The 26,622-nt window shown below is 41.5% G+C and overlaps 1 protein-coding gene across 1 annotated transcript in view; it reads left to right on the forward strand.

The window, feature by feature from the left end:
- The window catches only part of PKIA (cAMP-dependent protein kinase inhibitor alpha), a 57,910-nt gene extending 31,568 nt beyond the window's left edge, over nucleotides 1–26,342 (forward strand). The window contains exons 2-3 of the mRNA XM_005301535.5: nucleotides 19,728–19,905; nucleotides 24,518–26,342. Coding sequence (XP_005301592.2) covers nucleotides 19,755–19,905; nucleotides 24,518–24,597 — 231 coding nt within the window. The 5' untranslated portion in view covers nucleotides 19,728–19,754 and the 3' untranslated portion in view covers nucleotides 24,598–26,342. The remainder of the gene's footprint in view (nucleotides 1–19,727; nucleotides 19,906–24,517) is intronic.
- The last annotated feature ends 280 nt before the right edge of the window (nucleotides 26,343–26,622 follow it).

Below are 26,622 nucleotides of genomic sequence, written 5' to 3' on the forward strand. Positions count from 1 at the left end.
AACAAAATCAGATTATCTAGTGGCTGGGGAAGCTAATGCAAATGTGAGGTAGAAGTTAAGCCTGCAACAGAAAAATTGCTTAAGAAACTGAGTTATTATTAATGATCCGAACATTCACCAAATAATTCACAAATGAAACATTTATGAAAGGATTGTGGTTTAGTGACTTAAATATAGTCTCAGAACCTTTCAATTTTGGTTTTAAAAACTACATGGCTCCATTCACCAAAATTATACTTGTAGAGAAATAACTTAATTTTATGGATTTCCAAGTAGTACTTCTCTTTATAAAAGCTGGAAATATGTAGGTCCTCTTGAGTGTATTTTTGGGAAACTCCATATTAGCATGTCAAATATCAAATATGAACATAAGAAACATGTCTGCATAAAGCATCTGCATCTTATGTCTACATAAAGTGATGGAGAATTTCCTTCCCCAAGTTATAATTTATTTTTATTCAATGGGGTGTGAGGAAGCAAATGAAATGCCTCCTTTTTGAAACCCACAGCAGCTGATTATTTTGCTGGCAAACAAGCATACTGTCTCCGATCCTAGTAGTTTTTGCCATTGTTCCTTTCACTGCCCCAGATGAAACAGAGCTCTTCTGCTCTGGGTATTGCTACACATACTTGAATGATGAGTCAAAGGGCTGATCTGTGTTTTTAAAAGGTCACCAAATGCTATCAGTTGCTTTATGGCAGTGGAGTGTTAAGGGGGAACTTGTCCCAAAGACATTTGGTATGGAACAAATCCTGTGCTTCTGTAATAGCCCAGTATATAGTTAGGCATGAAGGAAAATGTAAAAACACCAAGAAACTGGAGTGTTCTTCACATTTCACATTGGGTCAATGAAGGTGTTCAAGAGGCCATGCTTTAATAATGCAGAACCATTGCAGCTGACATTTTAAGGTATCTGCAAAATATCAGTTACAAAATTACTTCCTGCACACAATGGGGTTGAAACTGTGCTAGGAACAAGACTGTGGCTAGCATGGCTTCCTTGACCACTAGGAACAGGTCTTGTATGTCTAGGGTTACCATATCTAATAAATAAAAAAAGAGGACCCTCCACGGGCCCTGGCCCCGCCCATTTCCCCACCCCCTAGCCCCGCCCCAACTCCGCCCTTTCCCCGCCCTAACTCCGCCCCCTCCTCCCTCCCACGGGGAAAGGGCTGCTCCAGCGCTACCGGCTTCAGGGTTTGCCGGGCAGCCCCCAGACCCTGCGCCCCCGGCCGGCGCTTCCCCAGCGCAGCTGGAGCCCAGGAGGGGAAGCGCCCAGCCGGGGGCGCAGGGTCTGGAGGCTGCCCGGCAAACCGTGAAGCCGGTAGCGCTCGGGCTTTGGGCAGCCCCTATGCCTCCGGACCCTGCGCCCCCTCCCGGGCTCCGGCAGCGCAGGGTCCGGAGGCACGGGGGCTGCCCGAAGCCGGTAGCGCTCGGGCAGCCCGGCTCTTAAACAGAGCCGAAGAGTCAGGGGAGGAGCAGAGCCGCCGCGGCTGGAGGCTCTGCTCCTCTTCGGCTCTGTTTAAGAGCCAGGCTGCCCGAGCGCTACCGGCTTCGGGCAGCCCCCGTGCCTCCGGACCCTGCGCTGCCGGAGCCCGGGAGGGGAAGTGCCCGGCCGGCGGCTGGGGTCCGGAGGCAAGGGGGCTGCCTGAAGCCCATAGCGCTCGGGCAGCTCGGCTCTTAAACAGAGCCGAAGAGTCAGGGGAGGAGCAGAGCCGCCATTTTCACGGACATGTTCGGCTTTTTGGCAATTCCCCCCGGACGGGGGTTTGACTGCCGAAAAGCCGGACATGTCCAGGAAAAACAGGACATATGGTAACCCTATGTATGTCTGAAAATAAAATATAATTATAGAAGTTCTAGATAAGCATCCAATGGTGCAGTTAAGTTATCTGTGAGGGAGAGTGGAATTCTGTAGCATGGTTTTCACTCTAGACAAAGAAACTGTGCAGGAACCTTGCAAGTCACAAGTGTATTTAAATACGGATATGGTGCTATAATTTCAACCCTGCAAATTACAAACCCTAATTATTGTTGTTGACTGTTCTAACTTGCACATTTTTCCCTTCTTAAAATCCTTGTTAATTTCTTCATGAATTAACTTTTTAGATGCTGCTCGCCTACAGTCCCCTTTGTCAATCTTTGCACGATTTTTTAGCACAGACCCCCCCCCCCCATTGACTTTGCCACTTTTCTGATACACTGTAAGCTAATTTCACAGCATGCAGGCATCTGGCTTTGTTCTCCTCCTTACACTGGTGTAATTTGTGAGTAACTCCACTGAATGTAATGCACTCGTGAGAGTTGCTTAGAAATAACACCAGTGCAAGTGTGAAAGAGTCAGGCCCATTATATCTTACAGAAAACATTCATTGTGGTGACTTTGTCTTTGTGCATAGCTGGAAAGAAAACTGAGTGAAAGCAAAATATATTCTGTTAGTGCCAAATCTCAGTCCCATGGCCCTCAGTGGAAAACCTCGTTTACGACTTCAGTGGAAACAAGATTTGGCTCTTAGGACTAGATTGTGTCTTCTAGGCAGAGGCCCTATTAAGGGCCAGGCAGAATCTGATTTTTAATAAATAAGGTCCAGGATGTTAATGCAATCTTTTAATATAATTGTAATTTGTAAATTTAGTAATGTGTAACCTTAAAATGATTTTCTATGTTATTAGACTTCTAAGTGAGTCCTCTACACAGCTTACCTCCTCTGGCTGGCATGATACATAGTTAAGAAATGAAGAGTCTCAGCAGTATTGTCTAATTTCTTTTCATTAGCTGTTAGCTTTATTGACATTTTAAGCCAATGGAAAACATTAGCAAGACTCTCTCTCATATTGTTTAAAATAAGATCACACAATTAATGCATGCTAAATCTCTGATAAGGTATCTGTAACTGGATTTTACAGGAGTTAGAGAATGAAAGAGATTGTGTACATTCCTTGGGTTGTCAACAGCTTAAAGAACCTGAATTAGAACTCTTCATACAAGGTGCATTTGTCTTTGTTAGAAACTACGGCAGCTATAATAGCACTTAGGGATGTTCAGCCAGTATACCCCTTTATTCTGCTGAATAGAAGTTGTCCTGCACCATGGACCTGTTTCTTTACCTACCCCCGCCAGCCCCCCCCCAAAAAATGCAGTACAAAATGTACTATATATCTTTCATGTGCCGTCTCTATTTTAATTATTCTGTCTCCCGTTTGCTCATAAAAATAAAACTGTTTCTCTTTACTTGTTGCCTAAATCAGTGGTTCCAACCTCTCTAGACTACTGTATCCCAGTTGAGAACCACTGGCTTAAAGTACTAACACCTGTGCATTACATAGCAGAGCAATATACATCTACAATTACAAAGACATAGGCCACAATAGGGGATAAGGTTTATTGAGGATAAGTATCCATTTGCAGACTAGTGGAAATCCAAGATGAGACAGGAGTAAGATCTATTAGGTTATCTAGTCCCTGCTGGTGCAGAATGGCTCCACGGTAGGAATAGAAAATTCAGATGGCAGTAGTTGATCTAGGCAGCTGTACCATTGCTGTTCTAAGATTTCCTTTGGTAAAAAGCATTTAGAAACTGTCATGCATGGTAGTGGCTCGAGATGATTTGGTTGTCTGCTGCAAGTTACAAAAATATTTATTGTAATGTTCTTACAACCAAGGTTCTGGGGTCTTTTTAAGGGTTAGGTTTTGTACCACAGAATTTGCCCTGGTCTAGTTCCTAGAGGGTAGTTAGAATACACATTATGGCGCTCCCCAGGGTTGTGAGACATCCCGGTACCACCTACTCTTAGCATGGGGGAGCCTTGTCTGCGCCTGCTGTGTCTCAGCTCCCTGACTCCACTGGCCACGGGCAACACAAGCACTCCCCTCTTAGCCTGCACTGGTTCTGCTGTTTCTCTGCAGGTTAGTGATAGGCATTTTCCAACCCTGAGCCCTCTGAGCATCTCCCTGGAGTGTCCGGGCCCTGGTCCACTGGACGTTCACAGAATCATTGCTCCCAAAGGAACAAGTACCCCCATAGCTTACTAGTTCCACCATAGATCACAGTTCTGCTTAACATGCAGCGCTTAGATAGGTTTATAGTGAAAACAAGCAAATGTTTTATTTAAGAAAGAGCAGAGATTCAAGTGATGGCAAATAGAAATACTGGTAACAAAATGGTTACATATAAAATAAAACCATAACTCGCATTCTAAAACCTAGACTTCCTTAACTAGTTCCTGTCATGTCTTATAGAGCCAAAGCTCAGCCAAAATCCTTCTAGAATATTACAGCCAGGCTTGGCTGTGATCTTCCGTTTGTAAGACAAGTCACACTGTCCTCTTGCCTCCTCAGTGGAAAGATGCATTGGTGGTACACTGGTCTCCTAGATATACTCCAACCATCCACTGTCTTTATTTTAAAACAGGATCCCCTCCTGCTGTTTTATTTCTTTCTGTATATTTTCTTTCTTGAAGATTTCACAGTCTCTTGATTAGCATTCGGCTCAGTCTGTAGATAAGCTTCCATTGTGAAGCAGACAGTACACACTTGACCAGCCAGAGAGAGAGAAGTGTCTATCCTGTCTACCTGTCAGGAACATTTTTTCATCTTCTGGTGACCTGTCTTAACTTTCATACCTAAAGAGCCTAATTTTTCAGTATAGACACACAATTCCTTAAATATTATTCATACATACATTTTGCAAAGTTTATGATGATCAGTGGGCTATGCTACTAACTCTCTGCAGAGACCTGGTGAATTATTGTACATATATTTGACTTAGGGGATCCCTGTTACGGTGTATGGAGACCAAAAACTGATTACAACTGAAAAAAGGAGACCCTTTTTTTTTTATTCCAGTACAGGTTCATGTAGACAACTAAGTAGCCTCCATATTACACCTTTCCGCCCCCCTCCGTCCCAATCCCCTGGAGCATCCTCAATAATGGCCTTAGGGCTTCTAACAGTAAATAGCTATTCTCACGTTGGCCACCATGTGGCAATACGCATAACAAATACCTACAACATTACACTCCTCTCCCTTTAAATTATTAGTAATAATAAACTTAAAACATTAACATTCGGGCTGTCAAGCAGTTAATTTTTTTAATTGTGCAATTAATCACACTGTAAATAATAGAATACTAGTTTTACTTAAATATTGTTGGATGTTTTCTACATTTTCAAATATATTGATTTCAATTACAACACAGAATACAAAGTGTATAGTGCTCACTTTATAGTGAGTTATGATTATAAATATTTGCACTGTAAAAAATAAAGGAAATAGTATTTGCCAATTCACCTAATACAAGTACTGCAGAGCAATATCTTTATCATGAAAGTTGAACTTACAAATGTAGAATTAGGTACAAAACAACTGCATTCAAAAATAAAGCAATGTAAAACTTTAGCTCCTACAAGTCCACTCGGTCCTATTTCTTGTTCAGCCAATTGCTCAAACAAACAGATTTGTTTACATTTCCAGGAGATAATGCTGCCTTTTTGCTCACGTCACCTGAAAGTGAGAGCAGGCGTTCTCATGGCACTGTTGTAGCCAGCGTCGCAAGATATTTACATGCCAGATGCGCTAAAGATTCATATGCCCCTTCATGCTTCAGCCACCATTCCAGAGGACATACGTCCATGCTGATGACAGGTTCTGTTTGATAACAATCCAAAGCAGTACTTACTGACTGCATGTTCATTTTCATCATCTCAGTCAGATGTCACCAGCAAAAGGTTGATTTTTCTTTTTTGGTGGTTCGGGTTCTGTAGTTTCCATGTCGTAGTGTTGCTCTTAAACTTCTGAAAGCATGCTCCACACCTCATCCCTCTCAGATTCTGGAAGGCACTTTGGATTCTTAAACCTTGGGTCGAGTGCTATAGCTATCTTTAGAAATTTCACATTGGTACCGTCTTTGTGTTTTGTCAAATCTGCAGCAAAAGTGTTCTTAAAACATTTGCCGAGTCATCATCCGAGACTGCTATAACATGAAATATATGGCAGAATGCTGGTAAAACAGGGTCGGAGACGTACCATTCTCCCCAAAGGAGTTCAGTCACAAATTTAATTAACTTTTTTTTTTTTTTTAATGAGCGTCATCAGCATGGAAACATGTCCTCTGGAATGCTGGCCAAAGCATGAAGGGGCATATGAATGTTCACCATATCTGGCACATAAATACCTTGTAATGCCGTCTACAAAAGTCCCACTTTCTGGTGACATCGTAAATAAGAAGTGGGCAGCATTGTCTCCTGTAAATGTAAACAAACTTGTTTGTCTTAGTAATTGGTTGAACAAGAAGTAGGATTGTGTGGACTTGTAAGAGCTAAAGTTTTACATTTTGTTTTTGAGGAAAGTTATGTAACAAAATAATCTACATTTGTAAGTTGCACTTTCACAATAAAGAGATTGCGCTACAGTCCTTGTATGAGGTGAATTTAAAAATACTATTTCTTTTGTTTATATTATATTTAATAAAAAAATATTTGCACTGTAAAAGTGATAGTGAGCACTGTACACTTTTTGTATTCTGTGTTTTAATTTAAATCAATATATTTGAAAATGTAGAAAAACACCTGAAAATATTTAATAAATAAATAAATAAATTTCAATTTAGTGGTATTCCACTTTTGTAACAATGTGATTTAAAACTGTGATTAATCACGATTAATTTTTTATCTCAATTAATTTTTTGAGTTAATTGCATGAGTTAACTGTGATTAATCGACAGCCCTAATTAACATTATAACAATAAAACATCCTAACTAACAGGTTTGGATGGACTACCTAATCTTCAGGCAATTGCAAGGGATTATTCTGCCCTTTCTAGTGTATTACTACAAGTCCAGTCTGTCTCTAAGTTTGGGAGATCTTCTGAAATGATACAGTGGAAACACCTGTGGTCTTTGATCAGTAGCAGGTGCAGAAGAGCTTTCTGATAATAAAACTGTCTCTGCAGGCTTCACTTCCAAGTCCGCTATAGTGGTTGGTACAGTGTCCTGAGCAATCTCACTATTTCTGGATGCAGAAATTGGATAGTCTAATGACTCCATAACACCTCGTACCTTAACCTATCTGAATGAGAATTCCTAACTCCTCATGGTGCTGCAGACAACCCTTATTGTGATGTCACCCAAGAAAGTGGTCCTGCCTGTGCTACGATGTGACCTGATAATTTTTGCAGTGGCCCTCACTGGTTAAGAATATATACTGCATTACCTGCATCTCATACATCATAATATAACTCTTGTGTTGCCTGCTTTTCCCTCATGTTAGCAGCTTGAGCTGAGTGTAGAGTCCAGATTGTATTCTTCTGAAGATGATTTTTCTGTTGTGGTTTGTGGTGTCATGCAATACTGGAAAAGAAGCCTGGCCGGCTTGGCTGCTATGCTATCATATGCCATCTTCTTTGTTCCCGCTTCTATGATTTGCACAGCCTGCTCCGCTAAATCAGTGGTTCTCAAACTGTGGATCAGGACCCCAAAGTGGGCGGCAACCCCATTTTAATGGGTCGCCAGGGCTGGCTTAGACTTGCTGGGGCCTAGGGCCAAAGCTAAAACACCAGGCCCAAGGCCAAAGCCAAAGCCTGAGAGCTTCAGCCTGGGGGCAGCAGGGCTCAGGTTATAGGACCCCTGCCTGAGGCTGAAGCCCTTGGGCTTTGGCACCCCTGCCCGGGGCAGTGGGGCTCTGGCGGGATCAGGCTTCAGTCCCCCGTCCTGGGGTCATGTAGTAGTTTTTGTTATCAGAAGGGGATCGCGATGCAATGACGTTTGAGAATCCCTGCGCTAGGCCATTGAAAGAAGGGTGGTATGGCGCAGTTCTGTTGTGTTTGCGTTTGTTGTTGTGGTTTTTTTAAATAAATTCCTGAAATACAGCACTACTAACGAATAACAAGTTTAGCACCACTGGTCTACTTACTGGAGGTATGATTATCTGGGATCCTAATAATAAGTACGCATCCTGGACATTTATAGACTCCTTTCGGTTGTAATAAGGTTGGATTTCTGTGCTTACCCTCTTTGTCCAGTGATTTCTAACCATTCTCTGCACTCAAGACAATAATGAGTCTCTCTGTCTTTTTATCTGTGCTGTGTTGATTAGAGAAGTAAAGAAGATGGTTTCTGTAGGCTGAGGTACTTTGGATGGGCTATCTGACAAAGGAAGTCTACTCAGAGTATGCGCATTACCCAGTGCTTTTCCAGGTTTATAATCAAACTCATAGCCATAAACTGATACGATGAGAGACGCCATAGGTAAGAATATGTTTTAGTCACAGGTATTTTTAGAAAAAATCATGGACAGGTCACAGGCAGTAAACAAATATTCATAACCCATGACTTGTACTATATACCCCCGACTAAATCTTGGGGGGGGGGGGGAGGGCGGCCCGGGGGTGCTGCAGGTGCTCAGTCAAAAAGGGACCCTGGTGGCTCCGGTCAGCACCGCTGATGGGACCATTAAAGGTCTGGTCAGCAGCGCTAAGGCAGACTAAACCCTACCTATCTTGGCACCGCGCTGCATCGCGGAAGCGGCCAGCAGGTCCGGCTCCTAGGCATGCTGCCCCTGCCCCGAGTACTGGCTCCGCACTCTCATTGTCCGGGAAGCGGCCAATGGGAGCTGGGGGTGGGGCAGTGCCTGTGGGTGAGAGCAGCATGCAGAGCCTCCTTATTCCACCTCCCTCTGCCTACTAGTGCTGGACCTGTCATATAGGTGAGAGTGGGAACTTCTTTAGCCCAAAAACCACAGTTAGCTATTCTCATTCTAAATGGGAATACTTTTTTTCTGCTGGAACTAGTGGCCTTGATATATAATTGATAGGACACTCAGATCCATCTGACATTCAGTGATCTAATACCACTTCTTACCCCCACTCCCGTGACATGGTGAGACGTCACAAAACAGTACTACTTCTAATAAATTAAACAGTTTTGATGACTTTAGCGCAGGGGTCGGCAACGTTCGGCACGCGGCTCGCCAGGGTAAGCACCCTGGCGGGCCGGGCAAGTTTTATTTACCTGCTGACGCGGCAGGTTCGGCCGATCGCGGCCCCCACTGGCCGCGGTTCGCTGTCCCGGGCCAATGGGGGCGGCGAGAAGCGGCGTGGGCGAGTGATGTGCTGGCCGCGGCTTCTCGCCGCCTCCATTGGCCCAGGACAGCAAACCGTGGCCAGTGGGGGCCGCGATCGGCCGAACCTGCCGCGTCAGCAGGTAAATAAAACTGGCCTGGCCCACCAGGGTGCTTACCCTGGCAAGCCGCGTGCCGAACATTGCCGACCCCTGCATTAGTGATTAGTTTTTCCAGAAGCAAAAAAGAATTTTTTGTTTTTGAGCCCACTGGAATTTTATCCTTTTCTGTAATAGTTTGTGTAATGGAGCCAATACGGATGCTAAGTTTGATAAATTTTGTTTTAATTTTGTGTCCTAGGTAAATAGCAGCAGCCTGAAAAATATACTTTTCCCTCTTAAGATGTATACCTGTGTCAGCCAATTTTTGCAGTACCCAGTCGAAGTTCCTACATATCACAGCTCCCTATTCGTTCTGATCCGGTCCCCTTGTCTTCTCCATGTCATGGGCCATGAGAGAACTGTCCCTTTTGAGCCTCTTTTCCAAGTCTCCATAGTGCACCCTTTTCAAGTGACAGGCTTGTGCCTCCATTTCTCTTTGAGGTAGGATCCAACTGTTTTTCAAGTGGATCTCCCAGGTTACATCAAGCAGTCCCAGCAGGCTTGACAAATGCAAGAGTTTCCCTTTGGGAGCCTGTGGACAGTAACAGTATGCAGTGACACAGAAGCAGTTGCTTCAAAACAAAGTATGATTTATTTGCCATAAGGTGCATAACACTGCAAAATGGATTTAAAACAACAGAGGTTCCTCTGACAACCCATTTTGCTCTAACTCCATAGCAAGTAACTCTTCATCAATGCTATTTAACATTTTTATCAATGACCTGGAAGAGAATGTAAAATCATCACTGATAAAGTCTGCAGATGACACACAAATTGCAGAAGTGATCAATAATGGAGAGGACAGGTCACTGTCAAGGCGATCTGGATCGCCTGGTAAGCTAGGTGCAAGCAAACAATATGTGTGTTAACATGAGTAAATATAAATGTATACATCTGGGAACAAAGAATGTAGATTCCATTCTGGAAAGGAGTGACTCCCAAAAAGATTTGGGAGTTATGGTGGAAAATCAGCTGAACATGTGCTCCCAATGTAATACTGTGGCCAAAATAGCTAATGTGATCCTGGAATACATAAATGGGGGAATCTTGAGTAGGACTAGAGAGGTTATTTTTTGTCTGTATTTGTCACTGGTGTGACTGCTGCTGGAATATAGTGTCCAGTTCTGGTGCCCACAGTTCAAGAAAGGTGTTAATAAATAAGAGAGGGCTCAGAAAAGAGCCATGGGGATGATTAAAGGATTTGAAAACATGTCTTCTAGTGATAGACTCAAAGAACTCAATCTATTTAGCTTAACAAAGAGAAGATTATGGGGTGACTTGGTTAAGGTTTATAACTACTAATTGGAAAACAAATATTTAATAATGAGCTTCAATCTAACTGAGAAAGATATAACATAATCCAATGGCTGGAAGCTGAAGCTAGACAAATTCTGACTGGAAATAAGGCATACATTTTTTTATGGTGAGAGTAATTAACCATTGGAACAATTTACCAAGGGTCGTAGTGGATTCTCAGTCACTGACCATTTTAAAATCAAGATTGGATGATTTGCTAAAAGCTCTGCTCTAGAAATTATTTTGAGGAAGTTCTATGGCCTGAGCTATATATGATCACAGGGATCCCATCTAGCCTTAGAATCTATTATTAGTTCATGTAGGAAATATAGTCACAGAGGCTTCCTGTTGACTGGAAAGAGCTTACAGGGAAGCTGAATCTTCACTGAATTTTATTTTAAAAACATAATTGTACAACTCCTCTATTGTTTGCATAGTATTATGGATAAGGTTTTATGTTCCTATATGAAAGCTGAATATAAATAAGTATTTTTCAATGATGCTCAGATCATGACACAAAGTTTATCTGCCAAACCCTGAGAATTTTTTTTAATAAAGCTGAAAAATCAACTCTTAATTCTCAGCTCTGTGAGGGGAGGGGGAGAGCAGGGAGGATTGTGTCTTGTGAGGTTTTATATTACAGTAATTTTTAGTGCAAACAAAACTACCTCTTCCTGCTGCCGGTAACACATGCCAAATCCTACACTGAAGACACTCTTCACAGGCTTGTTGTATTTTTGCCTTCATTGTTTCTTTCCTTTGTGATAGTTATGGAAACACTGACAAAACATGGATGTGAGGCAATGACAGGTTAAAAACAATAGACTTTCCAATAGAGGGGCCAGTCCCTGAAACAGGTTTAATTCAAGCACCAGATATACTACTGGTCTGGTTAGCTTCTGGGCATTGATTTTTAACGTGCATTGAAAAGTTGTCAGTGTTGTGGCATAATTTTATGCTTTCACTTCCAGATTCTTGAGAACAGCAGTAAAGTCACTGGGTAAAATACTGCCCCTTTAAAGTCAATAGAAGGTTTTGTCATTGACTTCAGTGGAGTCAGGATTTTACACCACGGACCAACTAAATGTCAGGCTGTGTTCCAGTCTTCCCAGTAGAACCAGATTGTATTGGAGAAAGAAATGTAACACACATTGCTAGGAAACCTTGGGGATACAATAAACTGTATATAAAAGGATGATGAATATTATCCCATAAGTTGGGCTAGTGAGATCGAAGGATGGAAGCAGAGAGACTTGTCAAGAAGGTATTTGAAGGAACAGCAGTGAAGCACCAATTCTGTGCATCTGCTAAGGTGTGTTGTGGTGGAGCTTCTCTTCTGTTCCCCCTGCAGATCTTAGGAAGTCTCCTCTTCTGCCTGAATTCCTGGGGGTCTGATTCTGCTCCCTGTGACATTCAGTTGCTCCCATCAGTTTCAGTAGGAGCAGGCCCTGTGACAGTATGTGAGCATTCTGTGTAGGTTTTTTTTATCTCCATCAGATTCACTAGACTTGTGCAGTAATTTAATGAGCTTTAGTTCCCCACCCCAATAACAAAACTAACCTATACAAAGTACAATTAGATATAGTATGACCCATCAAATCTTGAGCTGTAACTTGATCATACTATGGAGAAGAATGGAAGAAAGATCACAAAATCTGAGCTTGGTTCAGAGAGGTCATCTTTAAATTAAACATTTTGTAACTGTTAGTGTTTTCAGGAAGAATGGGTAGAGGGGAGGGGAATGAATTAAAATATTTCACTGTAAGAGTTAACCTGGAAGACTTTGAACCATGAAAATCTGAATTTGAAATGGCCTTTGAAAGACCCCCCCTGGTTGCAGCTGTAATGATACAATCATTACCAGTCTTTCCATGCTAAAGATTAGTGTTAGAAAATACTTTAATTATATTTTTATTATGTTTTCAATATTTTGTTAGTAATTGTTGTTTAATTGAGTCCAGCAGAAAATGTTACTGAAAAATGTCAGGAAATTCCTCAATAACACTTGGTAGCTGGTTATTTATTTATAAACATTTCATTTTTAAAAGAATCTTTAAAGTTAAGGGATGAAAAGTTGGCCCTATTGAAGGCAATGGGAGTAGAATCAGGATTTTATCCAAGGAGACCAAGTTAATGCAAAAAGAAGAACAGGAGTACTTGTGGCACCTTAGAGACTAACAAATTTATTAGAGCATAAGCTTTCGTGGACTACAGCCCACTTCTTCGGATGCATATAGAATGGAACATATATTGAGGAGATATATATATACACATACAGAGAGCATAAACAGGTGGGAGTTGTCTTACCAACTCTGAGAGGCCAATTAATTAAGAGGAAAAAAAAAAACTTTTGAAGTGATAATCAAGCTAGCCCAGTACAGACAATTTGATAAGAAGTCTGTACTGGGCTAGCTTGATTATCACTTCAAAAGTTTTTTTTTCTCTTAATTAATTGGCCTCTCAGAGTTGGTAAGACAACTCCCACCTGTTTATGCTCTCTGTATGTGTATATATATATCTCCTCAATATATGTTCCACTCTATATGCATCCGAAGAAGTGGGCTGTAGTCCACGAAAGCTTATGCTCTAATAAATTTGTTAGTCTCTAAGGTGCCACAAGTACTCCTGTTCTTCTTTTTGCGGATACAGACTAACACGGCTGCTACTCTGAAACCAAGTTAATGCAGTTAGGTAAGAAATTTAAAATAATGTTTCATGAAATATTAATGTATGTACTAAAAGCCAGATTCCACTTGTCCCAAAGAGAATGAAAAAAAGGGGTTTTAAGAAGGAATGGTAATTGCTTGGTGGTGGTTGCACTAAATCAATCACAGACTTCCAGTCATCAAGCCATCGCCGTGAAAGGGGATTTCTGTGGTGATGTCAATGATATTCCATATTTAAGGAATAATGTCTCATGGTTCTGCCTAAAATGCCAACACAAAACAAAATTGTGCTTCAGTAACACTAAGGAGATTATACAGGCACAAAAATTAGAAGCTGTCAATAAATATTGCAGCATATGTGTTAGGAAACCAAGCCTATTGATCAGACTTCATTTCTGTGGGTTTTAAAAAAAGAATCTTCTCAGGAGTACCTTTATTACTATTATGGCTAGTTTATATACAAGTAATATATTTTCAATATAATATAGTAACTCCTCACTTAACATCATCCCGGTTAACGTTGTTTCCTTGTTACGTTAAGAACATAAGAACATAAGAAAGGCCGTACCAGGTCAGACCAAAGGTCCATCTAGCCCAGTATCCTGTCTACCGACAGTGGCCGATGCCAGGTGCCCCAGAGGGAGTGAACCTAACAGGCAATGATCAAGTGATCTATCTCTTGCCATCCATCTCCATCCTTAGACAGAGGCTAGGGACACCATTCCTTACCCGTCCTGGCTATTAGCCATTAATGGACTTAACCACCATGAATTTATCCAGTTCTCTTTTAAACTCTGTTATAGTCCTAGCCTTCACAACCTTCTCAGGTAAGGAGTTCCACAAGTTGACTGTGCGCTGCATGAAGAAGAACTTCCTTTTATTTGTTTTAAACCTGCTGCCTATTAATTTCATTTGGTGACCCCTAGTTCTTGTATTATGGGAATAAGTAAATAACTTTTCCTTATCCACTTTCTCCACATCACTCATGATTTTATATATCTCTATCATATCCCCCCTTAGTCTCCTCTTTTCCAAGCTGAAGAGTCCTAGCCTCTTTAATCTCTCCTCATATGGGACCCGTTCCAAACCCTTAATCATTTTAGTTGTCCTTTTCTGAACCTTTTCTAGTGCCAGTATATCTTTTTTGAGATGAGGAGACCACATCTGTACACAGTATTCGAGATGAGGGCATACCGTTGATTTATATAAGGGCTATAATATATTCTCAGTCTTATTCTCTATCCCCTTTTTAATGATTCCTAACATCCTGTTTGCTTTTTTGACCGCCTCTGCACACTGCGTTGCTGATCATTTAGAGCACATGCTTGTTTAAAGCTGCACAATGCTCCCTTATAATGTTGTTTGGCAGCTGCCTGCATTATCCACTGCTTGCAGAAAGAGCAGCCCATTGGAGCTAGCTGGTGGGGGCTTGGAACCAGGGTGGACTGGCAGCCCTCCATCAGCTCTCCTAAGTTCCCTGTGCGGCAGCTGCCCAGCAGGTTATCAACTGCAGCCGGCAGTTCAGCTGTCCCTCCCCCACTGCCCTGTGCTGCTCCTGCCCTTTGCCTTGGAGCTGCTCCTGGAAGCCTCCTGCTTGCTGTGCGGAGGGTGGAGAGGAAGAAAGGTGCTAATGTCAGGGTATCCCCCTCCCCCCGCTTCTGTCCCCCGCTCCTTTACCCCATCTCCATAGAGCTGGGGGAGGACATGACAGGGTTCAGGATTGCGGGAGCTTGCTGGCAGCAACTGTTGTCTCAACTTGCTGATCTACTTAAAAAGGCAATGTACTTAGAGTGGTGTCAGCATACTTAAAAGGGCAATGTGTGTGTCTCTCTCACACACACAGTATATGTCTCTCACACACACACACACATGGTGTGTCTCTGTCTCTCTCTCCCATGCTGTGTCTCCTCCCTCCATTCGTGGAGTCTTGTAGAGTATGAGGCTATGTTAACAACAATGTGTTAACCCTTGAGGGCTCAGCTGAGTGTTAGTTCATCATTTAGCAGTAAGGCACTCCCTAGGAAATATCCCACCCTCTTCCACCCTCTGATTTCACCACCTCAACTAAGCTTCATAATCATCACTGCTGTGTACAGTATTAAATTGTTTGTTTAAAACTTATACTGTGTGTGTGTGTGTGTGTGTGTGTGTGTGGTCTTTTTCCTGGCGAAAAAAATTTCTCCGGAACCTAACCGCCTCATTTACATTAATTCTTATGGGGAAATTGGATTAACTTAACATCGATTTGCTTAAAGTAGCATTTTTCAGGAACATAACTATAATGTTAAGTGATGAGTTACCGTATGTGTACATTTTAAAATGAGAATTCAGAAGTGTTCATGTTATATGCCTTGTGAGATACTTCTGATGGGATACTCCAAAAGGAGTTCATATTTGTTGTTACCCTAGAATAACATGAAAAACACTCCTGAATTCTCTGTAATATAGTATGTGTATATTTTATTTATATCGATATATAAAAAAGAATATGATGTAGTCATTACTCAAAGGTTTGCTAGGAAGGCTTTGAGCAGCCCATTACTGTTCTGCGTCCTGGTAGCACGCAACATTCCCCTACATACCAGGGGATTCTTTTAATTTCACTTGCTGCCAAACCCCATTAATACCTGAACTTGTGAAATGACCCAATACCTGCCATCAGAAAACAGGTCTTGTCACAGTGTGAGCTCAGCATGTAAGGGGTTGAAGCCACAAGCTCTCACAAGCACCCGAGTCAAAGGTCACCTGAATGCCACCTGGAGGCAGTGCCTCCTAGAAGATGGACTTCTTGCTCACACCTGGGAGAGACCTGCTGAGATCAGAAGGGCTCTCTGGCAGGACAGCCAGAATGGTTGCAGGCTAGAGAAGCTTGCCAGACTTTAGGCAAAGTCCCTTGAAAGAGGGAAGCAGAGAACCCTATACCAAGGGCAGCCGTGCTGCAGTCCCTGGAACAAAGGCTGTAGGAACCCTGGTAACTAGGGGAGAAAAAGACCTAAGCCTAGCAGGGTAGAGGAGGATTATTTATGATGCCCCACTGATCAGGGAAGCAACCTTAGTATCTGGGAGCACAGGCAAACTTAGGTTATGGAACTAGAATGACTTAATAAAACAGATCTAAGAGGGGAAACATTAAATAAACTCTTGGGTTCATGTGTGAATTGATGGAGAACCAGGAGAAGAAACTGAGGTTAGGGTGACAGATGCCATGATGTGGGAGTGGCCTGTTCTAACCGTACTCTACAATGAGCCTGGTGTTTCAGAGTTACTGAATGCTTTCCACTCCTATTGAGTTTAGGAGTGCTGAGTATCCACAGCCCCTACTGAATAACTATTTTATGGTTAATATGTAAATAAGGACCCTATAGGCAAAGCTAATCCAAGGCCTGGTGTAACTCAGTCATACTGGGGAGAGGGATGTACTCCAGTTACGCAGGTGAAATAAAGACTGTGTCTATGTATCTCCTGACACCTAATTCCTGGAGTGGTATGGATGTTCATGTTGGAGGAAACCACTTCCCTGTTTGTTGTCATCTAGTAGATCTGGTGGATAAAGGCCCTCTGAAGGAAGGAAATGGAGATCCTTGGATTCTGGCAGTATGAGCTGTAGATCAGTAAATCTGGCAAGGCAGGAGGCTCTAGAGTAGTACCACTGTGAAAGATGGCCACTTGTCACTAATTTCTTCCCATGACAGAGAAATCATCCTGGTTTCTAAATTCTGAGGGAAAGTTAAGGGTAGCCCTTTAAAACTATGAGCCATGTTTCCTCTAGAAATCACCATAACTGGTATGGGGGGTGAGGGTATTGCAAACACCTGGGGCGAAACACCGTTGAAAACATTCTAAATGAAATTGAGCAATAGTGTGTGCTTCATCAATTTGTGAGCAAATCCACTGTAATCAGCAAAGCGATGTACAGCTTTCTGCAGAATGAAAGAATGCTCCTTCTGGCAGTGTGCTGCTGCTGCATTTAACAGATTAAGGCAGCATCCTGGCAACAAACAGTTGCTGTGTAGACTTGGGACTGGTGCTATATTAGCATCAAAATTCAAGCTATTTGTTTTTGGGAAGCGGCTCCTGTGGCTAGACACTTACTCATTGGCTTTGCACTTAGTGTTCTTGAAACCTGCCCTAAATAAAAGTACCAAACAATTATTACTTGAGTAAGATGCATTAAAATCAAGTAGTAAATCTCTGTCTTCTGGTCATGTCAAGTTTGACATGTTTTGGAGAAAAGCACAGGTAAGTCTGAAGTCTTGTGTTGGATTTTAACCTGACCTTTGGCTGGCAATGACACCATTATCCTCATCCTCTCATCCCCACCCTATATGCTTTTAATCAATTTATTTATTTTGTTTAAAAAAAAACATATTTGCAGATTGGGGCTGAACTAAATAGTAAATTCAGTAAGTTATTAAACTGCTTCACTGTTTCACATTGTTATGAGGAGACAACATATTACAGGAATCAGTACATATATCCTGTCATGGATTATTGTGAAGCCCAAAAAAGCTTTGGTTAACCGAAAGGCACAGCACCATTTTGAGTATATCAGACAAGCTTTTGGTCACTGCTGACCTCTTTTAATTCCCTGTTTCTTCACAGCAGGTTTCTTGTTTCATGGGTCTCATTCCCAGGAGTGAAATTACGTCAGCCATTCAGCATTTGGCGTGTGACACAGTGTCACTAGTTCATTCTCAGAAGATTCATAGTCTTGAAATTCTTTGTGGATAAGTCACTCTTACAATGATATTCAATATGGCTATATTTAGCCAGATAAAATATTGTACATCGTCCCCTTTCTCTGGCTTCTCAAATAGCTCGTCAGTAGATTCCAATATGGCATACTAGGTTGATTAAGTGACTCTGGCTGGGCAAAGCTGGAGGGAGCTAAGGAATGAAAACAAAAGCAGGGTGGAAATGGACAAGATTTGTGAGGATAGTGTTTGTTTTTAAAATGAATGGGCAGGATCCAAGTGTGGAGGGGCTTAGTGTGGGGATCCAGGTGTGGGTTGAGAAGGTTCTGTGTGGGGCAATCTGGATGCAGGTGGCTCAGTGGGCGATCTGGGTGCGTTGGGGGGGGGGGGGGAGGATCTGGATCCACAAGGGCTTGTTGGGGGGGGGGTAATGGGACTCAGCAAGGGAGGTTCTGGGCATGGGTGGGAGGTGACACTCGGCGGGAGGGTTTGGGTATGAGGGGGTCTGGATGCACAGGGGTTGGGCGGATGGGGGAGCAGCTCCCTCCCACTGCAGCTGAGGAGTGATGGGTGCAGGAAGTGGGGGGGGGAGAGCGAGGGAGTTTTCAGAGCTTCCTACAGCGAGGGGAGACATCTAGGGGTGGGTCTGACATGGCCCTGCAGGGGAAGAGGAAGTCCCGTCTTCCCCAGCCCAGCCGAGACCAGCAGCTGAGCCCTGTGTAGGGTAGGAGCTACCAGTTGGGTCTTCCCCAGTCCTACCCACTGCCCCACAGTGATTTGCCTCTCTGCTGGCTGCCCTGGGCACCCAAAACATACTTCTTGGGGTGGGTCGCATGACGGCTCTTGTGGCTTCCCTTTGCGTCCCTGTCAGAAAGTCATTTTTCTGCAGGGAAGCAATCAAATCTGCGGGGACATAAATTCTGCACATGCGCAGTGGCACAGAATTCTTCCAGGAGTAATGCTCCTTCCTTCTTCTTTGTGGATCTCCGTGCTCCCTTTTCTATCGCGTACTGGTGTAGCAGACTTGACTTGTCTGAAATTTCTTTAATGAAACCTAGCTATCTAGATCTCTGCAGGAAGCTTTAGGTTAGCATGCTAATGGAGTTTGCGCATGTAAAAGAAATATGATTGTCAAAAGGAAGCCTACAAAATTTAATGACTTTTCAAGAACATTCTCACGTAAAGGGAAAGGAGAGGAGTGGTATTGAACCACGAGGAGATGGTGCAGATCAGATCCTCAGTAGGTGTAAATCAACATGGCTCCACTGACTTCAGTGGCTTTATTGCAATGCATTGACTTGGAGCCGATACCACAGCAAGGCAAATTAACTTATGAAGCCCTAGTGGTGTATACAGTACCAACATTATCAAAGCACAACCTCTCCACTGCAGGGAAGAACATTAAACATGCAGAAACAAAGCAAAACTTCACTAATTCAAACTCTGTTAATTCATCTGCCTTGTATTTCACGCAGAAAAGAACTCTTTCCAACTCCCACTCTCTTCCCACCTCCCAGCAAACACTAAATAGCAGAGTTCTTATGGTACTAAATTTATCATTTAAAAAATACACTTATGAATGTATTATGAAATATTCTTTCAAATATTTAAACTACAGTTGTCAAAATAGTTTAGGAAAGAACATTTGTTATACAACATCCTTGCTCTTTTTAGGTTTGTTCATTTTATTCTCTTAATTTGCCAACTTCAGTAGTTTGAGGGGGGTCTCTGTGTTACCTTTTAAAGGTTTCATTCTTCATGATCCGAGGCATCTAGTTATCCTCTTCTGCCTCCCTGTCCTTTTTGTCTTTCCCATGTTTTAAATATGGACCTTTTTTCTGCTCCATGTTTAGGTACTGCTATGTGGATATTTGTTAGCAATGACTGATGTGGAATCTACATATGCAGATTTTATTGCTTCAGGAAGAACAGGTAGAAGAAATGCAATACATGATATCCTGGTGTCCTCTACAAGTGGGAACTCTAGTGAACTATCCCTAAAGTTATCAGAACTTGATATAAATAAAAGAGGTAAGCACTTGTATTCTTTTATTTCAGCTGTTTACAAAAGAGAAAATAAAAGAAATTAGTAATTTAGTAAATCTGGTTGGCATACACACACTGCTCCCCATGGGTGAATGGTTAAACTCCAACCCTTCATCTGATGTTGCAGAATCAGTGGGTTTTGCCACTCATACAGAAGCTCAGATTTAAAAATGGCTTCTCCTCCCAAACTTGAGACACAACAGAAATGAGTAGTGACTTTCTACAGTGTGTTGGAGCTGGTGATCTATATAAGGATTTTGCTTATGGAAGATCAAATGTTCTTTCCACTGTGAAAGAATAAGAAGGTTAAAAGTCAGTTCAGAAGATAATTGTAAATGCCCTTATGGTTGGTTTTTTAATGTGGGCTTTTGTGTTTTGTTTTTTGTGGGGGGGGAGGCTTAGTCTCCAATGTTCAATTATACACCCACTCTTGCCTCTTTGGAGGTTATGGGGTAAGCTAGTGGACACAGCCTAGGAGCCAGGCATGCCTGAGTTGTTCAGTTGTGTGTGTGTGTGTGTGTGTGTTTGTCTCTGTGTTTTTTAACATTGGCTCTGCCACTTGTACACTGCGTGGGCTTGCACCAACTCATTTAAGCTTTCTCTCTGTTTTCTTTTCCCAACTGTATAATGGGAATAAGACATCCCTATCTAAAAGGTTATTGTGAGGAGTAATTACTATTTGTACAGCAGTTTAAAGACAGTGATACTCGTGATTATTCTTGTTTTGTTTTATTTGAAGCTTCTTTTCCTATTGATTTCCCCACACACACACCTGTAGTAAATATTGACATTTTTTTCCCTCCAATTCTAATGGCCCTGACATAAGCCTATACTTATTCCACCTGCAGCAGATTGTTTGGCCCTAATTGGAGGAGAAATGTAGTTCTTTTAAAATAAATACGTACTGTCATTTTTTTTGCAGCAATGTGACTTTTATTCCTATGGGAGAATTGCTTTTCAGATTGGATAAGTAGGGAAGCCACAATAGGAAACTTGAGACATCTGTGCCCTCAGTAATGCCAGACAACAGAGAGCAGGGTTTTATACTCATGTGCTCATAGAAGTTGTTAGCTCAGTGAGCTGAGCTTTCACCTTGTCAAAATAGACCATGAAACCCAATTTGAAGCATTTGTTTAATTCAGAATTCAGCATAGACTAGCCCAGCACCTGTCTTAACTAAAGTGACCCATATACCAAGGTTAAAAAGTACAGTAAGAGATGTTGGTTTATGAGATTAGATGGATACAGATTGCTCAAGAGGAAAAAAAAGTTACAGGTGCAGTATATGCAGTTGCATCACAGAGAGTAGGGAACAAAATTGGCAGGTGAGAAGTTGAGAGGGATGCCTCCTTGTGAAAACTGAGAGGGTCCAGGCATCTCAGAGTAAAGCAGGACTGTTGATTTAGGCAGAGCAATACAGAATTGGAATGATAGCTTAAGTTTGGATCAGTAAAAATGAGTAGAGGAGAAGATAATCCTATCAAAATTTAAGTCAGTGATGTGACCTCTGGGAAAGATGATGGACCATAAAAGGCCAAGAATATCTGTAAGGGAAAATAAATTAGAGATTGATCAGAGAGGTCATTAGCAGCGATATTTAAAGTATTTCTAATGTTGCCAACTCTCACAATTTTATTGCAAGTCTTGTGATATTTCACTTCTTAAAACCCACCTGCTGGAATCAAAACAGTGCATGAGAATCTCAGCTTACTTTTTAATTTTTTTAAATTTTTTTATTTTTTTTTCAAATAATATTCTAGACCTCATGGTTTCAGGAAAAAGGCTTGAAAACATGGCCCAAGAGCACCATGGAACCTCAGAAACCAGAAAGTAAATAGAAAGAACCTAACATTTATTTTTTAAGCCAATCATGATTTTTGGATGTAATACCATATCTCATTCAGTGAGCCTCAAAGAGCAAACATCAGTGGTGGCAAATGCAAGACAACTGGCGTTCTAGATTGGTCAGTGGTGGAATGAGTTGAGAAGAATCCTTAAAGGAAAATTCGCTCCTGGAGCCTTAATATTGCACCTGTGCTCCAGAACCATGTGCAGGAAGTTATTACTCACCACAATTCTCCCTGCAGGACAAGAGAAATATTAAAGCTACAGAACTGTTCAGTGTGTGTGGAGTGGGATAAGCCAGAGAGGACGCTGAAAATTGGATTTTATAGCCACTTTTGTCAATATATACTAGAGTGTTCAAAAAGATAACAAACACGGGAGGCTTTGAGGCGAGGAAAGAGTTCAGAGCTTTCAGCTGGGAAAAGGAGACTTACTTTATCTTCAAGTAGGTGTCCATATGCCAATAGAATCCCTATTAATTGTTTGGTCATTGATAATGGTGGGTTGGGGAAGAGGAGACTGCAGGATCTGAGGAGTTGCTGCAATGCAGATATTGACAGGTGTTCAGAGAAAAAGGATGGCAACAAAACATTTTTTTTTTAAAGTGTTATCTACAAGTCAGCCCATAATTAATAGAATAAGCATCAGTGTTAGTGAATGCATCCAGATAGCAACCTCCCATGCTTACCCTTTGTGTGCTGTTGTTCTCCGGGAAAGAGGGGAACAGGGAGCAGTTATGCTATGAGAAGCTTTAAGCCAGGTATGATCACAGATCATCAGATCATACCTGGAACTACACCTCTACCCAGATATAACGCTGTCCTCGGGAGCCAAAAAATCTTACCACGCTATAGGTGAAACTGCATTATATCGAACTTGCTTTGATCCACCGGAGTGCGCAGCCCAGCCCCCCCGGAGTGCTGCTTTACCACGTTATATCCGAATTCGTATTATATTGGGTTGCATTATATCTGGGTAGAGGTGTACTTATTTGGAACCTCCAAATGTGTAAATAGATCAGGAATGTTTAGAAAGACGTGATTAGGTTTATTTCTGTTTATTTCTGTTGGCTAGTGGATTTCTCTGTGCTAACCCCAAATGCTTTTGTTTTGCTGTAACCTTTAAAGTAGACCTCAAGAAGGTTATTCTTGATGTTTAATTTTTGTAAGTGAGTTTTTTGAATCTAGCAAAAGCCTAAATTCCAGATGTATTTTCTTTCTTTTTGTTTTAAAAACAGGATTGGATTTTTGATGTCCCAAGAGGTTTGTGAATGTTTTTTTAAATTAGCTGGTGACAACAGCTGATTTCTTTGTTTTCCTTTCTCAGCTCTTCCCCGAGGAGGGTGAAAGGGCTTGAGAATTCCCAAGTGCGCCTTCCTGGATTTCAAAGGGGTTTTGCATTTGGGTGGTGACAGCATTTACCAAGCAAAGGTCAGAGAAAAGCTGTAACCTTGGGAGTTTAATACAAGCCTGGAGTGGCCAGTATTCATTTTTAGAATCCTTGCGGGCCCCCACCTTCTGCAGTCTTAACTGCCCGAGTGGGGAATCAGCCTTGACACACCCTGTGACAATGTTTAGATGTTTAAGGCCAGAAGACCTTATGATCCTCTAATCTGACCTCAGCATGACTCAGGCCATAGAATTTCACCCAGTAATTCATGCATCAAGCCCTATAATTTATGCTGTAATTCAAACATCTATTTTTAGGAGATATTCAATCTTTAGAGTACAGATGACGAATAATCCACCACTTTGCTTGGTAAATTGTTTCAATGGTAAATTACCTTCTTATTCCAAATTGAATTTGTCTAGCTTCAACTTCTAACCATTGGATTTTATCTAGCTGCTAAAAGAGTTATGAAGTCACTCTTAACCTTCTTTTAGATTAACTAAATTGACTGACCTCCTTAAGTCTATCACTGTAAGACATATTTTCCAGTCTGCAAATCATTCGTGTGGCTTATAATGAGACAGCAGAAGTAGTGGCATATGTGGAGTGTGAGCCGTGAGGAAAGTACTACACACAGTGAATGAATTTAAAAATAATTGTACCATATTGTTTAATATGGTACTTGTCTACCATATTTGTATAGCGCACCAGATAGCTGTATTTAGGCACAGTACAAACAATGATTTTCTTGTATAGTCAAATTAACGTAGTAAAGAAACCTAGAAAACTGTTAACATCTTTCAGTTTTAGTAATCTTAATGTTACTTGTAATGATAGACGATAACTGTTCAGCCAGAAATAGGTTTGTCAAGGTATGTCTTTAAATATGCAGTCTTGATATTTCATCAATATAGGGTATCTTTAAAGCATATTTGAATTAAATGCACCATTATTTTGTCAGCATTGCAGTTCTCCTTTTGGCTTGATTTCTCAGATATCTTCTGACACCTCTTAAATTTGAGAGACCATGGGGGTGAGGCAGTATCTTTTATTGGATCAACTTCTGAAAGCTTGTCTTTTACCAACAGAAGTTGGTGCAATAAAAGATATTACCACACCTATCTTATCTCTCCACTATCCTGGGACCAACACTGCTACAATAACACTGTAAAAATCTTAAATTTGGCAAAGGATAAAATTTTATTCCAGGAGCAAAATACAGATCTAGAATGGATCAATCTGAAAATGGGTTGTTCCCTCTCCTCCCTCCCCCCCCCCCCCCCCCCCCCCCCCCCCCCCCCCCCCCCCCCCCCCCCCCCCCCCCCCCCCCCCCCATCATTCCCTCCTTGTTTGTTCATTGCAGAAGGTGAAGGAGATGCACAAAGAAACCCAACTGAAACAAGCTGGGGAGACCCAGGGGAAGCAGCGAAACAAGAAAGCTGACGTCCCAACTTTGACCGCACAGGAGCAGCTGCTGGATGTTTTCAGACTGCAGGAGTTTACTGGAACAAATTTGTTTCCATGAGCAGCTGGTGGAAAAGAAAATGGATGCGTTTCACTGCTGGAACCTGCTCAACATAATGCTAAAAATGGGGATGCAGACTGTGACAGCAGACAGAATTTGTTCTACCTCTGTCATTAGCAATGGTTGAAACATTACTAATCGTGGGACATTGTCATCGGATGAATCTTTTCATAACAACCACTTGATGGGAATGCTTGTAGAAAGTAGAACAAAGTAGATAATTCTTGTAGCAAATGGTCTTTGAACCATCAGAGGATTTAATTGTGTTCTGTGGCAAAGGTTTGAGTGATCCTCAGAGTTTAAAATTCTCTGGCCAAAGTGATCACCTAGTAAAAGAACTATATAGAAAGCACTGGTTTTAGAACTCTGCATCTGTGATTTACAGCTCTGTTATTTACAATGTTTTGTATTGTACTACTTATAAGCTCCACCCTGCCCTGTCTCAAATGCTTATGAAGAATATTTCTGTTACTGTGAATTTTTCTACCACTTGTTTGAAAGGGCTGTTTTTTTGCATAATGTGGTGGTTTGCACATGACAAATTAAAATGTCAACCGCTAAATTGATTATGCCTAAAACTATTGACTCATCAGCACTCCAATTTATTACTAGATGAGCCTTCAGAGTGATTCACTAATGTGAATATTCCCTCAGTTGGGTATGTTTTGTGTCTGTGGTACAGGTCAGCCACTTGACTGTAGTTAATTGCAGATCAGGGATTCGAGCTGAATCTTTACATTTTGTTTTTTCCCAGTATTTTTTCTCTGATTTATTAATCTTTCTCTGGGCTTTTTTTTAATAAAATAAAGTCCAATCATTTTATTATTGTTGTTTTAGAGTAAACATATAACCTGTATGGTTTGAAAAACATTGATTTGAAAATAATGAAGCCAGTGGTGCTGATGAAGCTGTGGTTCCTGCTGTTAAACCTAGCTCTTGTCTACATGAGAGAAATTGACCAGCCTGGCTGTTCCAGAACAACCATTCTGGAATAACTATTCTGATATAATTGAAGCTATTCTGGAATAACTCCCCTCTGTGGACTTTCGATTCTAGAAGAAAGCGATTTTATTCCAAAATAACTCCTTTGCTTTTCTGAGAAGCAGAAATTTATTTTGGAATAAAGTCACTGTGATTCCAGAATAATGTGTCCACCTGTGTAAATTACTTTGGAATAACTATTCTAGAATAAGGTGTTCTGTAATAGCTATGATGGTCAATTTCCCCTGGGCAAAAAAGGCCATAGATCTACACTAGTGCTTAGTCTTGGAGCAATCCCATGTCTCCCTGATCTAGGTGAGTGAGAAGGATGACTACTACTGTGGCAACTGCATGGGCACCAATCACAGAGTAAAAAGAAGAGAAGCCTTTTTTTTTTTTTTTTTTTTTTTTTAATTAACAGACAGATATGTCACTTTTTTTCCTTTGGTTTCAAATGTTATGCACTTTTTAATGTTTGTAAATTCTTACTAATTACTAGCGTGATTGCTTTCTGGTATATTAGTCATCAGTTAATGAAACATTCTTTACTGTTATGGCCATGGCTGTTGTTTCTACAATATGTATCATGATACTTGTCACATGAAATTTTTTGTGAGATGTGTAAACTCTCTGATCAGTATTATGAGCTCATTTATTAGTGTTAATAAATAACAAACCAGCAGTTTGCCTGTGGTTCATTAGCACAAACTGGCCCCTTTTACCTCCTGTTGTCTGGAAGTTGGATACCTAGCTGTCAAACTCATAGCATTCCTGGTGCCTGCAGGAATAGCCTGTTTCCTTTCAAGCTAACTGCTGATAAACTCACACTAATTGTGCCATGATTGGTTTCCCTTGGAGTCCCTTTGAAGGAAACTAAATTGTTGTTCAAAGGTTTCCCCTCACTTCTGCATCAGGACTTGACATTCGGGGGGAGGGACGATGACACATGATTTTCCACTGTG

The sequence above is a fragment of the Chrysemys picta genome, chromosome 2 (assembly GCF_011386835.1).
Source record: "Chrysemys picta bellii isolate R12L10 chromosome 2, ASM1138683v2, whole genome shotgun sequence".
Lineage (NCBI taxonomy): Eukaryota > Metazoa > Chordata > Testudines > Emydidae > Chrysemys > Chrysemys picta.